At 38.1% G+C, this 13,413-nt stretch overlaps 1 protein-coding gene across 1 annotated transcript in view; it reads left to right on the top strand.

The window, feature by feature from the left end:
- Positions 1-13,413, top strand: part of LOC117513687 (succinate-semialdehyde dehydrogenase, mitochondrial-like) — a 49,988-nt gene that overhangs the window by 6,802 nt on the left and 29,773 nt on the right. The window contains exons 4-6 of the mRNA XM_034173926.1: positions 1,941-2,057; positions 4,394-4,537; positions 4,633-4,776. Coding sequence (XP_034029817.1) covers positions 1,941-2,057; positions 4,394-4,537; positions 4,633-4,776 — 405 coding nt within the window. The remainder of the gene's footprint in view (positions 1-1,940; positions 2,058-4,393; positions 4,538-4,632; positions 4,777-13,413) is intronic.

Below are 13,413 nucleotides of genomic sequence, written 5' to 3' on the forward strand. Positions count from 1 at the left end.
CAGAAAATTCACAAGAGGTATTGATAAGGGAATCTACATTAGTGTGATAGTTGCTGCCATCCAACAACATACCAGTCAACTTGTCCAAGTCCAGCAATTGCTCCAGAGGCTGTGGTGTTGGTGTGAATAGCGATGCTGAAAGGCCCAAGTGCGATCCTTTGATGATCGCAATGCAGATGCCGCGCATGCACAATACAGCTGCTGTTTCCACAACACATGCGCAATGAATCTCAATACATCCGTAATATGTCCGTGATAGTTGCAATGCGTCCAATCCATTTCCTCAATACATGTGTCATACATCCGTGATTGTTCGTTATATATTTGCTATATATTATTAATATATCCGTAAGTCATACTGAGGAATATGTCATTTTTGGCCAATTTTGTTGCGGACAACAACGAATGCCCAAAATTTGTATACTCATTTCATGCGCAATTAATCCTCTCCCCAGTGGGACAGGGCCTTTAAACAAGATTCCCAGTACCTGCACTGGCCACACAGCCACACAACATGATGGAACCACCTTCGATTTTACTGTAGGTAGCGTTTTTCTTGGAATGCTATGTTCTTTTTCAGCCATACATATCGCCCCTTGTTATGTCCAAATAACTAAATTTTAGATTCATCAGTCCACAACACCAATGAAGCTGGCTTGGTGCTTTAGTATATATCAAGCGACTCTGTTTGTGGCGTGCACACAGAAAAGGCTTCCTCTGCATTACAGCATCATAGAGCATCTCTTTGTCCAAAGTGCGCTGTATAGTTGAACGCTGTACAGAGACACTATCTGCAGCAAGATCACGTTGTAGGTCTTTGGAGCAGGTCTGTGGGTTGACTATGACTGTTCTCACCATCCTTCGCTTCAGCTTATCTGAGATTTTTCTTGGCCTGCGACTTCGGGCCTTAACTAGTACTGTGCCTGTGGCCTTTCATTTCCTCACTATGTTTCTCACAGTGGAAACTGACAGCTGAAATCTCTGAGATAGCTTTTTGTATCCTTCCGCTAAACCATGAAGTTGAACAATCTTTGTTTTCAGGTCATTTGAGAGTTGTTTAGAGACTCCCATGTTGCCACTCATTAGGAGAGATGCAAAGAGGAGAAACATTTGCAAATGGCCACCTTAAATATCCTTTCTCATGATTAGATTCACCTGTGTAACGAGGTCAAAACCAATTTTGTGTTCCAATAATTAGTGCTAAATGTATTCAGATCAATAAAATGACAAGGGTGCCCAAATTTATGCACCTGCTTAATTTTGTTTAAATAATTATTGCGCAGTTTCTGTAAATACTAGAAACTTCATTTCACTTCTCAAATATTAGTGTGTTCATTTGCTATAAGATATATTTAACTGAAATTTCTGATCCAGACAATGATTTATAAAGCAAAATCATTAAAATTATCAGGGGTGCCCAAACCTTTGCATACAACTGTACATTGGCTGGATGTTTGTTAGATTCTATTGTTATTTATAATAAAGGTCATGTTTGAACTGTAAAACATCAAGCCTCAATTACTTTTATATGTCATAAGGGATTCACAACTAAATGTTCGGAATCATTGTCAGTTTTTAATGTATATATGGGCAGAGGCGGTGGCAAAGGGGTTAAGAAGTGTACTTGTTTCCACTACAGAAGGTTCCCAGTTTGAGACCACACCTGCCCATTCCCTATGCCATGTGCAGCTGCATCACAAAGGGCATCCAGTGTAAATCTTGTGCCAAATCAACAAGCTGAAGGGACTTTTTCTTTAAAAAAAAAATGATATATATATGTGTGTGTGTGTGTGTGTGTGTCTATCATTTTATTTAATTTTTTTATGCCCTAATGTCGGTATCAGTTCCCATAAAAATCCATGTTGGTTGAGCTGAAACGTGGCCCAGGTGCTTCCTGTAGTTACTCTGAGTGCTCCTCATGTTGTTGTTGTTGTTGATAGTGGAATTTTCCCAGCGCCATGATCACCAGGAAGGTGGGAGCTGCTCTGGCCACTGGCTGCACGGTGGTGGTCAAGCCGGCTGAGGACACGCCCCTGTCGGCGCTCGCGCTGGCTGAGGTCAGTACTTTGTCAGAACACCATGATGATGTCATCAGTGGAACAGGCACAATCCCAATTATTAAAATTTGTCTTTAACATTTTACTTCCATTGATTTGTTTGCTGGATGAAGCCTTCTGGCATCCGTCTGTCTGCGGGAGACGATGGTGTAGCGTCTAGTTTGTTTTGTGCTTTTTTTTGTTTGTTTTGTTTGTATACATGTTTTCGATTTGATTCAATTTATTTCATTTGTATAGCACCAAATCACAACAAAGCTGCCTCAAGGCACTTCACATAAGTGAGCTCTAACCTTACCAACCCCTGAGAGAAAAGTGCTGGATGAATAGTTGGTGAGGAACCAAGATTGTTTTTTTCTTTTTGTTTGTTTTGTTCTTTTTTTGTTTAAGTATTTTTCTGGAAATGCAAGTTAATAGAACAGGAAAAGAACAAATTTTTCCAATGAAGAATGAGTTAATTTTGTGAAATCTGAAGGTTGAAATTTTTGTGGAAACTTGAGTTGAGTCTGGATCCAGATTTTGTTCACTGGTGACACTGGTTCTGCTTCAGATGTTTTTTATTGTTTTTATTTCACTGACGATGCCATTAACAGCTTAACCCACTTTTCACTTAAGCACTTGGAAGATCCTACTGCTTATGCACGGATTTTATTGGTTGATTTCAGCTCAGCCTTTAATACATTACAGCCATACCTGTTGTTGTCCAAGTTAAAGGAAATGAATGTTAACCCACTTTTAATCAGATGGTATCATTCCTTTTTAACTAATAGATTACAACAAGTTAGAGTTAATCAAGCTCTTTCGGTACTCAAATCATCAAATACAGGTGTACCACAAGGCTGTGTCAGTTCTCCTGTTCTCTTCACTCTTTATACTAATAACTGTACAAATAACTACTGCAATAACTTTGTTTTTAAATTTTCTGATGATACAGCTATTTTGAGCTTACTGCACAAAGATTCAAGTCCAACAAAGTACTTCCTTGAAGTGAAACACTTTGTGCAGTGGTGTGATGACAACCACTTGGTTTTAAATGTCAATAAAACCAAGGAAATGATTCTGGATCCAAGGACTGTTGGGGACCATACTCCTGTGGTCATACATGGTATTCCCATTGACCAGGTCAACTCATACAAGTACTTGGGGCTGCACATAGACAATACCTTCAGCTGGACTGCACATGTGGACAGTTTGTGCTCCCGATTCCATCAAAGACTTTATTTCCTTCGTAGACTTCGTTTGTATGGAGTCAATCAGAAAATTATGTTGTTGTTTTACCAGGCAGTGTTAGAGAGCCTAGTTAGGTATGACATGACTGCCTGGTACGGCAATCTTTCTGTACAATTTAAAACGAAACTTAACAGACAAATTGATGATGCAATGAAGATAATCGGAAAGAAACAATATCAGTCCCTCAATTCACTCTATGAAGAGTCTGTTTTGAAAGCAGCTCAGAGGATACTGATGGATTCAGTTCATGTTCTTCATGCAGAGTACACTCTCCTTCCTTCTGGGAGAAGGTACAGAGTTCCTCGGAGTAGACTGAATAGATTTAAAAATTCATTCGTCCCCATGTCTATTAAATTGTTAAACAATAATGTTTAAAATTGGAATTATGCAATATTTATGGTGTTTCTCCTTACTCCTGTCATGTTAATTTGTTATGGATGTGGTTGTGTTTTTATCTGTATTGTTTGTTTTCTCTTTTCTTGTAAGGCACCTAGCATGAGTCCAAGACAAATTTCCCTGAGGGGACAATAAAGTGTATCGTATCGTATCGTATCGTATCATATTTGTGGGCGGTTACTTGAGTGCGGCCCGTGTGTCTCGTTGTGTTTCATTGTTATTATTTGTCGGCTGTTACCTGAGTGGGGTCCATGTGTCTCGTTGTGTTGTATTGTAATTATTTGTCGGCTGTTACCTGAGTGCTGCCCATGTTTTTAAGTTGTTTAATTTTTATTATTTGCCGGCTGTTTGAGTGCGGCCCGTGGGTCTCGTTGTGTTGTATTGTAATTATTTGTCGGCTGTTACCTGAGTGCTGTCCATGTTTTTTTGTTGTTTCATTTTTATTATTTGCCGGCTGTTTGAGTGCGGCTCGTGGGTCTAGTTGTGTTGTATTGTAATTATTTGTCGGCTGTTACCTGCGTGCTGTCCATGTTTTTTGTTGTTTCATTTTTATTATTTGCCGGCTGTTACTTGAGTGCGGCCCATGGGTCTCGTTGTGTTTCATTATTATTTGTCAGTCGTTACCTGAGTGTGCCCCGTGTGTCTCCTTGTGTTTCATTGTTATTATTTGCCGGCTGTAACCTGATTGTGGTCTGTGTTGTGTTTTTGTGTAGCTGGCGCAGCAGGCAGGGATCCCGGCTGGAGTGTTTAATGTGGTTCCTTGTTCCAGAGAAAGAACTCCTTCAGTTGGGTCCGTTCTCTGCACAGACCCCCTCGTGGACAAAATCTCCTTCACCGGCTCCACCGCCACCGGCAAGGTAGCCTACTGTCAGCATGCAGGCGCTCATTGTGAAGACGTTTATTTAGTTTATTTTAAACCTGAATCCTGACTGTACCTCCTTCTGTGTCTCAGCTGCTGCTGAAACTTGCTGCCGACACGGTGAAGAGGGTTTCCATGGAGCTCGGTGGCCATGCCCCCTTCATTGTGTTTAACAGTGCTGATGTAGACATGGCAGTGGGTGGAGCCATGGCCTCTAAGTTCAGGAACTCTGGACAGGTACTTGGATTTTGAGTCCATTTTCAACAACAAAAAGCTTAAAAGTTGTTCAGTCACGACCAAAATCCACATCAGGGATTCAGCTGGTAAAAAATGTGAATGGCCCTTGGTCCTTTCGGTGCTGGACACGATGGGCCATTTTCCATGCGATTCACTGGGCTTTTTTTTTATGTTTAATGATATTTTGTTGAACCCCTTTGTATGTTAAATGTGAATGCATTACTGTAAAATGTCTTATAGTTATGAATGAATGAATGAATGAAAACTGTTTATTTCGAACGTTTGATACAACAACAAATACAAGATAGATCAGTGAAGACAACAACAAAAAAAGTTCCTACTGTGTACCCAACATGTCCGAAAAGGGGTAGGGTGAAGCATCATCTTATTTATCCCTACCCCTTCTTCCCCACAACCAGTAATACCCTTTGCCACATATACACATAGATTCCTACACACCTAAACCGATATCAATATATATATATATATATATATACACCTACACATACCTACTTACATACAAAATACTATATATTTACAAGCCGAAGCAAAAAACAAAAACACCCTAATCCTCATTACCCTTCCTCCTCCCTATACCTACAACCCCTGGCAAAAATTATGGAATCACCGGCCTCTGAGGATGTTCATTCAGTTGTTTAATTTTGTAGAAAAAAAGCAGATCACAGACATGACACAAAACTAAAGTCATTTCAAATGGCAACTTTCTGGCTTTAAGAAACACTATAAGAAATCAAGAAAAAAAGATTGTGGCAGTCAGTAACGGTTACTTTTTTAGACCAAGCAGAGGAAAAAAATATGGAATCACTCAATTCTGAGGAAATAATTAAGGAATCACCCTGTAAATTTTCAGCCCCAAAACTAACACCTGCATCATATCAGATCTGCTCGTTAGTCTGCATCTAAAAAGGAGTGAACACACCTTGGAGAGCTGTTGCACCAAGTGGACTGACATGAATCATGGCTCCAACACGAGAGATGTCAATTGAAACAAAGGAGAGGATTATCAAACTCTTAAAAGAGAGTAAATCATCACGCAATGTTGCAAAAGATGTTGGTTGTTCACAGTCAGCTGTGTCTAAACTCTGGACCAAATACAAACAACATGGGAAGGTTGTTAAAGGCAAACATACTGGTAGACCAAGGAAGACGTCAAAGCATCAAGACAGAAAACTTAAAGCAATATGTCTCAAAAATCGAAAAATGTACAACAAAACAAATGAGGAACGAATGGGAGGAAACTGGAGTCAATGTCTCTGACCGAACTGTAAGAAACCGCCTAAAGGAAATGGGATTTACATACAGAAAAGCTAAACGAAAGCCATCATTAACACCTAAACAGAAAAAAACAAGGTTACAATGGGCTAAGGAAAAGCAATTGTGGACTGTGGATGACTGGATGAAAGTCATATTCAGTGATGAATCTCGAATCTGCATTGGGCAAGGTGATGATGCTGGAACTTTTGTTTGGTTCCTTTCCAATGAGATTTATAAAGATGACTGCCTGAAGAGAACATGTAAATTTCCACAGTCATTGATGATATGGGGCTGCATGTCAGGTAAAGGCACTGGGGAGATGGCTGTCATTACATCATCAATAAATGCACAAGTTTATGTTGATATTTTGGACAATTGAAAGGATGTTTGGGGATGATGAAATCATTTTTCAAGATGATAATGCATCTTGCCATAGAGCAAAAACTGCAAAAACATTCCTTGCAAAAAGACACATAGGGTCAATGTCAATGAGCAGATCTGATTTGATGCAGGTGTTAATTTGGGGGATAAAAATTTACAGGGTGATTCCATAATTTTTTCCTCAGAATTGAGTGATTCCATATTTTTTTTCCTCTGCTTGGTCTAAAAAAGTAACCGTTACTGACTGCCACAATCTTTTTTTTCTTGATTTCTTATAGTGTTTCTTAAAGCCAGAAAGTTGCCATTTGAAATGACTTTAGTTTTGTGTCATGTCTGTGATCTGCTTTTTTTCTACAAAATTAAACAACTGAATGAACATCCTCTGAGGCCGGTGATTCCATAATTTTTGCCAGGGGTTGTAGAAAAAAAACATATTTTTGTACCGCTGTTTGAACTGGTTCATGCTTGAACATTGCTTGAGCCCCACTCCCAATCTGTTCCACATCCTCACCCCGCAGACAGAAATACAGAAACCTTTTAATGTTGTTCATGCCCACTGATGCTTTAAATTAAATTTCCCCCTCAGATTGCAATCCCCTGATCTGTTAAAAAAACATATTTTTAATATTTGCTGGAAGTAAATTGTTTATTGCTTTATACACAATTTGTACTGTTTGAAAATGAACCAAGTTTGTGAATTTTAAGATTTTGGATTGTAAAAATAGTGGCTTTGTATGATCTCTATAGCCAGTATTATGAATAATTCTTATAGCTCTTTTCTGCATTACTGATAGTGATTGTGTTGTACCTTTATAAGTATTACCCCATACCTCTGCACAGTACTGTAAATATGGTAAAACCAGTGAGCAGTAAAGAATGCGGAGTGAGTTGTGGTCCAGAATATGTTTCGCTTTGTTTAGAACTGAAATGCTTCTTGACAGTTTACTTTGTGTATGTTTTATATGAGTCTTCCAGTTTATCTTATCATCTATTATCACCCCCAGAAACTTATTTTCATGTACCCTTTCAATATCTACCCCCTCGACTTGTAACTGAACCTGTATGTCTGTATTACAATAGCCAAATAACATGTATTTTGTTTTACTTAAGTTTAATGATAATTTGTTTCTGTCAAACCATATTTTCAATTTTCCCATTTCTATACTGATCCTCCTCAGTAACTCCTGCAAATCCCCCCCTGAACAAAAAATGCTTGTCATCTGCAAATAATACTAATTTTAATATTTTGGAAACATTGACAATATCATTTATATAAATTAGAAACAGTTTTGGACCACATACTGACCCCTGTGGGACGCCACAAGCATTGTCCAAGCATGATGATGTATATTCCCCCAACTTCACAAACTGTTTTCTGTTACTTAAGTAGCTTCTCACCCAGTGCAACACCACCCCCCTAATCCCATAGTGTTCAAGTTTATTGATTAATATGTCATGATTGATTGTATCAAAAGCCTTTTTAAGGTCTATAAATATTCCAACTGAATGTAATTTGTGGTCTATGGCGTTTGTAATCTCCTCAACTGATTCTATTAATGCAAGTGATGTTGAACTATGTGCTCTGAATCCATATTGACTATCAGTAAGTAATTTATGTTTATTTATGAATTTGTCTAATCTATTATTGAATATCTTTTCTAATAATTTGGAAAATTGTGGAAGCAAAGAAACAGGTCTATAATTTGTGAAGTGGTGTCTATCCCCAGTCTTATACAGCGGCACAACCTTAGCTATTTTCATTTGATTGGGAAATTTACTGGTTTGAAATAAGTTACAGATGTATGTTAATGGTTCTACAATCCATTCAATGACCTGTTTTACCACCACCATATCAATTTCATTTAAATCGGTAGATGTTTTATATTTACAATTATTCACAATGTCTATAATTTCTTTTCCATCCACTGCTGTGAGGAACATTGAACAGGGATTTCTTTCTATGAGATTATTATCCCAATCCTCAGGCTGGGAATCGGGAATTTTTTCTGCCAAGCTTGGTCCAATATTTACAAAAAAATTATTAAAACCGTTGACTACCTCATCCTTATTTTCCTTCTTAACATTATTATCAATGAAATACTGAGGGTAACTGTTTTTTATTACCATTTTTGATAATGCTATTTAATATATCCCATATTCCTTTAATATTGTTTTTGTTATTATATAATATGTTACTATAATATTCCTTCCTACATACCCGTATAATATTAGTTAATCTATTTTTGTATTTCTTATATCTATTTTCTGCCTCTTTAGTTTTATGAATTCTCTATACAGTGTATTTTTCTTATTACATGCATTTCGTAACCCTTTCGTCATCCATGGTCGATCTTGGATTTTTTGTTTTCTGTAGTCTTGTTTAATTGGACAGTTTTTTATCATATAGTGATGTAAATATTTGTAAAAAAGTTTCATATGCACTATCAACATCACTTTCACTGTATACCTTTTCCCAGTTTTGCTCCTGTAAATCCTTCTTTAGTGTGTTCATGTTTTCGTCTGTCTGCACTCGCCTGTATTTTATTTTCTCCTCTGGCTGATTCCGCCGCTGGTTTCTGTTATAAACGATGAAAACTGGTAGATGATCACTAATGTCATTGATTAATAATCCACTCACAGTATTATTCTCAATATCATTGCTGAATATATTATCAATTAAGGTAGCACTATGGGATGTAATTCTGCTTGGCCTGGTGATTTTTGGATATAAACTCAAACTGTACATTATATTGATAAAATTATCTGTTATTTTATGCTTATTTGGATTGAGCAGATCAATATTTAAGTCACCACAAATGAACACAGTTTTTTGATTGGTTTTTGAGAACGTTTTTTCCATACAGTCAATGAATGTTTCAATACTAGATCCTGGTGCACTATATATACAGCCGACTAATACATTTTTGCTTTTCAGTTCAGTTCAGTTTATTTGCCATTTGCAGTAAAACTACATTGGAAAAAACGTTGCAAGAGCTTAGTGTGCATAAACATACATTTTAAAAACATGGACACAAAGACATAATAAATAATAAATGAATAGATGGATAACACTTGCCGCAATAAGAGCAATAAGAGATAATAAAAATAGTAAAGTGCTTGTCAGTCAGTGTGCACAGTTCAAAGCCATCACAGCTTGTGGAAAGAAGCTGTTTACATGGCGAGACGTGGTGCATTTAATAGAACGATAGCATCTCCCAGAAGGAAGAAGCTCAAATATATTCTTAGCAGGATGGGTGGGGTCATTAATGATCAGTAATGCCCGCGAAAGAAGCCTGCTTTTAAAAATGTCCTCCAGGGCTGGCAGCTCACAGCCTATTACCCTGCGAGCAGAACGCACCACTCTGTTTAAAACTTTTTTTTCTTTACATGTAAGATTTCCAAACCATACAGAGATACAGTTTATAAGGAGACTTTCAACAGCACAGTGATAAAAATTTAAAAGAATGTGCTTATTTAGAGTAAACTCCTTAAGTTTACGTAGGAAATAGAGCCGCTGTCTGGATTGTTTGGCAATAGCTTGAGTGTTAGCATGCCAGCTCAAATCATTAGAAAGGGTCACACCAAGAAATTTCACACTGTCAACCCTCTGTACCTCTGTGTTGTTAATAATAATAGGCAAGTGAACATTGCTTTTCCCAAAATCAATAATCAATCAAATCAAATAATCATTCTTCACATATTTCAATAGTTATACATTCTAATAAGTTATCGATCACAGTTGTCATATTGTCTACTATTTTATAATCCATGTTCTTATCCACATACACAGCCACTCCTCCTCCACTCTTATTCTTTGTTTACACAGTTAAATTCATATCCATCCAGTTCAAAATCCATTCCTTTATCTTCATTGATCCAAGTTTCTGATCTAGCAGTTATGTTAAATTTTTTTTTAAATTGACTTAAATATTCTTTAATGTTGTTAAAGTTTGCATATAGACCTCTGCTGTTGAAATGGATTATTGATAATTTGTTATCCGTTTTAATGATCCGATTAAACTGTTCATCTGTATAATAGCAACAACTGTCATTGATATTTGATAAGAAATTATTGTCCGGGTCTATATCGTGCTCCAAGTCCAGTACATTGTGGTCTGTGTATTTAAATGTTCTCAGTTCTACTTTTCCATGATCAGCAATCCTTTGAGTTATATCCTTCTTGTCTCCAGATGCAGATGATGTAGTAGATGAATAGGTTCCTCTGGTCTGTGTCATGGTGTTGTGATGTGTTTGTGTCCTCATACCTTATTGGTCGTATTTGTCCAGTTCCTCGATGTTCCTGATTACCATAACCTTCGCTTGTTCTGGTGTTCCATTCAATTTGATAAATGTTTTGCAGTTGGATGTCCATGTCTGTTGAATTTTTCCCTGCTTTTTTAAGAAACGAGCTTTCCTGGCGATGTCTGCGTTTCTTTTGGTCAGATGTTCATTGATGAATACAATCAATCAATCAATTTTATTTATATAGCGCCAAATCACAACAAACAGTTGCCCCAAGGCGCTTTATATTGTAAGGCAAGGCCATACAATAATTACGTAAAAACCCCAACGGTCAAAACGACCCCCTGTGAGCAAGCACTTGGCGACATTGGGAAGGAAAAACTCCCTTTTAACAGGAAGAAACCTCCAGCAGAACCAGGCTCAGGGAGGGGCAGTCTTCTGGTGGGACTGGTTGGGGCTGAGGGAGAGAATCAGGAAAAAGACATGCTGTGGAGGGGAGCAGAGATCAATCACTAATGATTAAATGCAGAGTGGTGCATACAGAGCAAAAAGAGAAAGAAACACTCAGTGCATCATGGGAACCCCCCAGCAGTCTAAGTCTATAGCAGCATAACTAAGGGATGGTTCAGGGTCACCTTATCCAGCCCTAACTATAAGCTTTAGCAAAAAGGAAAGTTTTAAACCTAATCTTAAAAGTAGAGAGGGTGTCTGTCTCCCTGATCTGAATTGGGAGCTGGTTCCAGAGGAGAGTAGCCTGAAAGCTGAAGGCTCTGCCTCCCATTTTACTCTTACAAACCCTAGGAACTACAAGTAAGCCTGCAGTCTGAGAGCGAAGCGCTCTATTGGGGTGATATGGTACTATGAGGTCCCTAAGATAAGATGGGACCTGATTATTCAAAACCTTATAAGTAAGAAGAAGAATTTTAAATTCTATTCTAGAATTAACAGGAAGTCAATGAAGAGAGGCCAATATGGGTGAGATATGCTCTCTCCTTCTAGTCCCTGTGAGTATTCTAGCTGCAGCATTTTGAATTAACTGAAGGCTTTTCAGGGAACTTTTAGGACAACCTGATAATAATGAATTACAATAGTCCAGCCTAGAGGAAATAAATGCATGAATTAGTTTTTCAGCATCACTCTGAGACAAGACCTTTCTAATTTTAGAGATATTGCGTAAATGCAAAAAAGCAGTCCTACATATTTGTTTAATATGCGCATTGAATGACATATCCTGATCAAAAATGACTCCAAGATTTCTCACAGTATTACTAGAGGTCAGGGTAATGCCATCCAGAGTAAGGATCTGGTTAGACACCATGTTTCTAAGATTTGTGGGGCCAAGTACAGTTTTATCTGAGTTTAAAAGCAGGAAATTAGAGGTCATCCATGTCTTTATGTCTGTAAGACAATCCTGCAGTTTAGCTAATTGGTGTGTGTCCTCTGGCTTCATGGATAGATAAAGCTGGGTATCATCTGCGTAACAATGAAAATTTAAGCAATGCCGTCTAATAATACTGCCTAAGGGAAGCATGTATAAAGTGAATAAAATTGGTCCTAGCACAGAACCTTGTGGAACTCCATAATTAACCTTAGTCTGTGAAGAAGATTCCCCATTTACATGAACAAATTGTAATCTATTAGATAAATATGATTCAGACCACCGCAGCGCAGTGCCTTTAATACCTATGGCATGCTCTAATCTCTGTAATAAAATTTTATGGTCATCAGTATCAAAAGCAGCACTGAGGTCTAACAGAACAAGCACAGAGATGAGTCCACTGTCTGAGGCCATAAGAAGATCATTTGTAACCTTCACTAATGCTGTTTCTGTACTATGATGAATTCTAAAACCTGACTGAAACTCTTCAAATAGACCATTCCTCTGCAGATGATCAGTTAGCTGTTTTACAACTACCCTTTCAAGAATTTTGAGAGAAAAGGAAGGTTGGAGATTGGCCTATAATTAGCTAAGATAGCTGGGTCAAGTGATGGCTTTTTAAGTAATGGTTTAATTACTGCCACCTTAAAAGCCTGTGGTACATAGCCAACTAATAAAGATAGATTGATCATATTTAAGATCGAAGCATTAAATAATGGTATGGCTTCCTTGAGCAGCCTGGTAGGAATGGGGTCTAATAGACATGTTGATGGTTTGGATGAAGTAACTAATGAAAATAACTCAGACAGAACAATCGGAGAGAAAGAGTCTAATCAATATGTTTGTTCCTTTGAGTTTCCGTCCCTGTTTTAACAATGCCATTTTATGTTTTCTGTTGACAAATTTCATTATAACTGCTTGCTTGTCTCCATCCTCTCTCCTGGGCAGGGGGTGGCACGCTTCAATGTTATTACAGTCCATTTGAATACCTTTAGATTGCAGGAAGTCAGCCACCTGTTGTTCCACTGAGCTGGCCTCCTGCTCACTGGCCTCCCCTCCGCTATCTTCTGACACTGCCCGTGCATAGGAGCGAGGTTTAATATGAATTCCTGTAATAATAACGTTGTTCATCCTTGTGTACTGTTCCAACTCCACAACACGGTTCTCCAGGTACACTAGACGCCGGTCTTTCTCGGCATTCTGGATCCGGAGAGCCTTCACTTCTTCCACCAGCTCCATAATGGATTTCTGCTGCATTTTAACAACAGAGATTTCCTCAGACAAAAAGTCCAGGGACTTCTTGATATCGTCTCCCTCCTCCGCCGTCAGTGCCTTCTTCGGACCCATGGTCAGATAACTCC

The sequence above is a fragment of the Thalassophryne amazonica genome, chromosome 7, assembly GCF_902500255.1.
Source record: "Thalassophryne amazonica chromosome 7, fThaAma1.1, whole genome shotgun sequence".
NCBI classification, from domain to species: Eukaryota; Metazoa; Chordata; class Actinopteri; order Batrachoidiformes; family Batrachoididae; genus Thalassophryne; species Thalassophryne amazonica.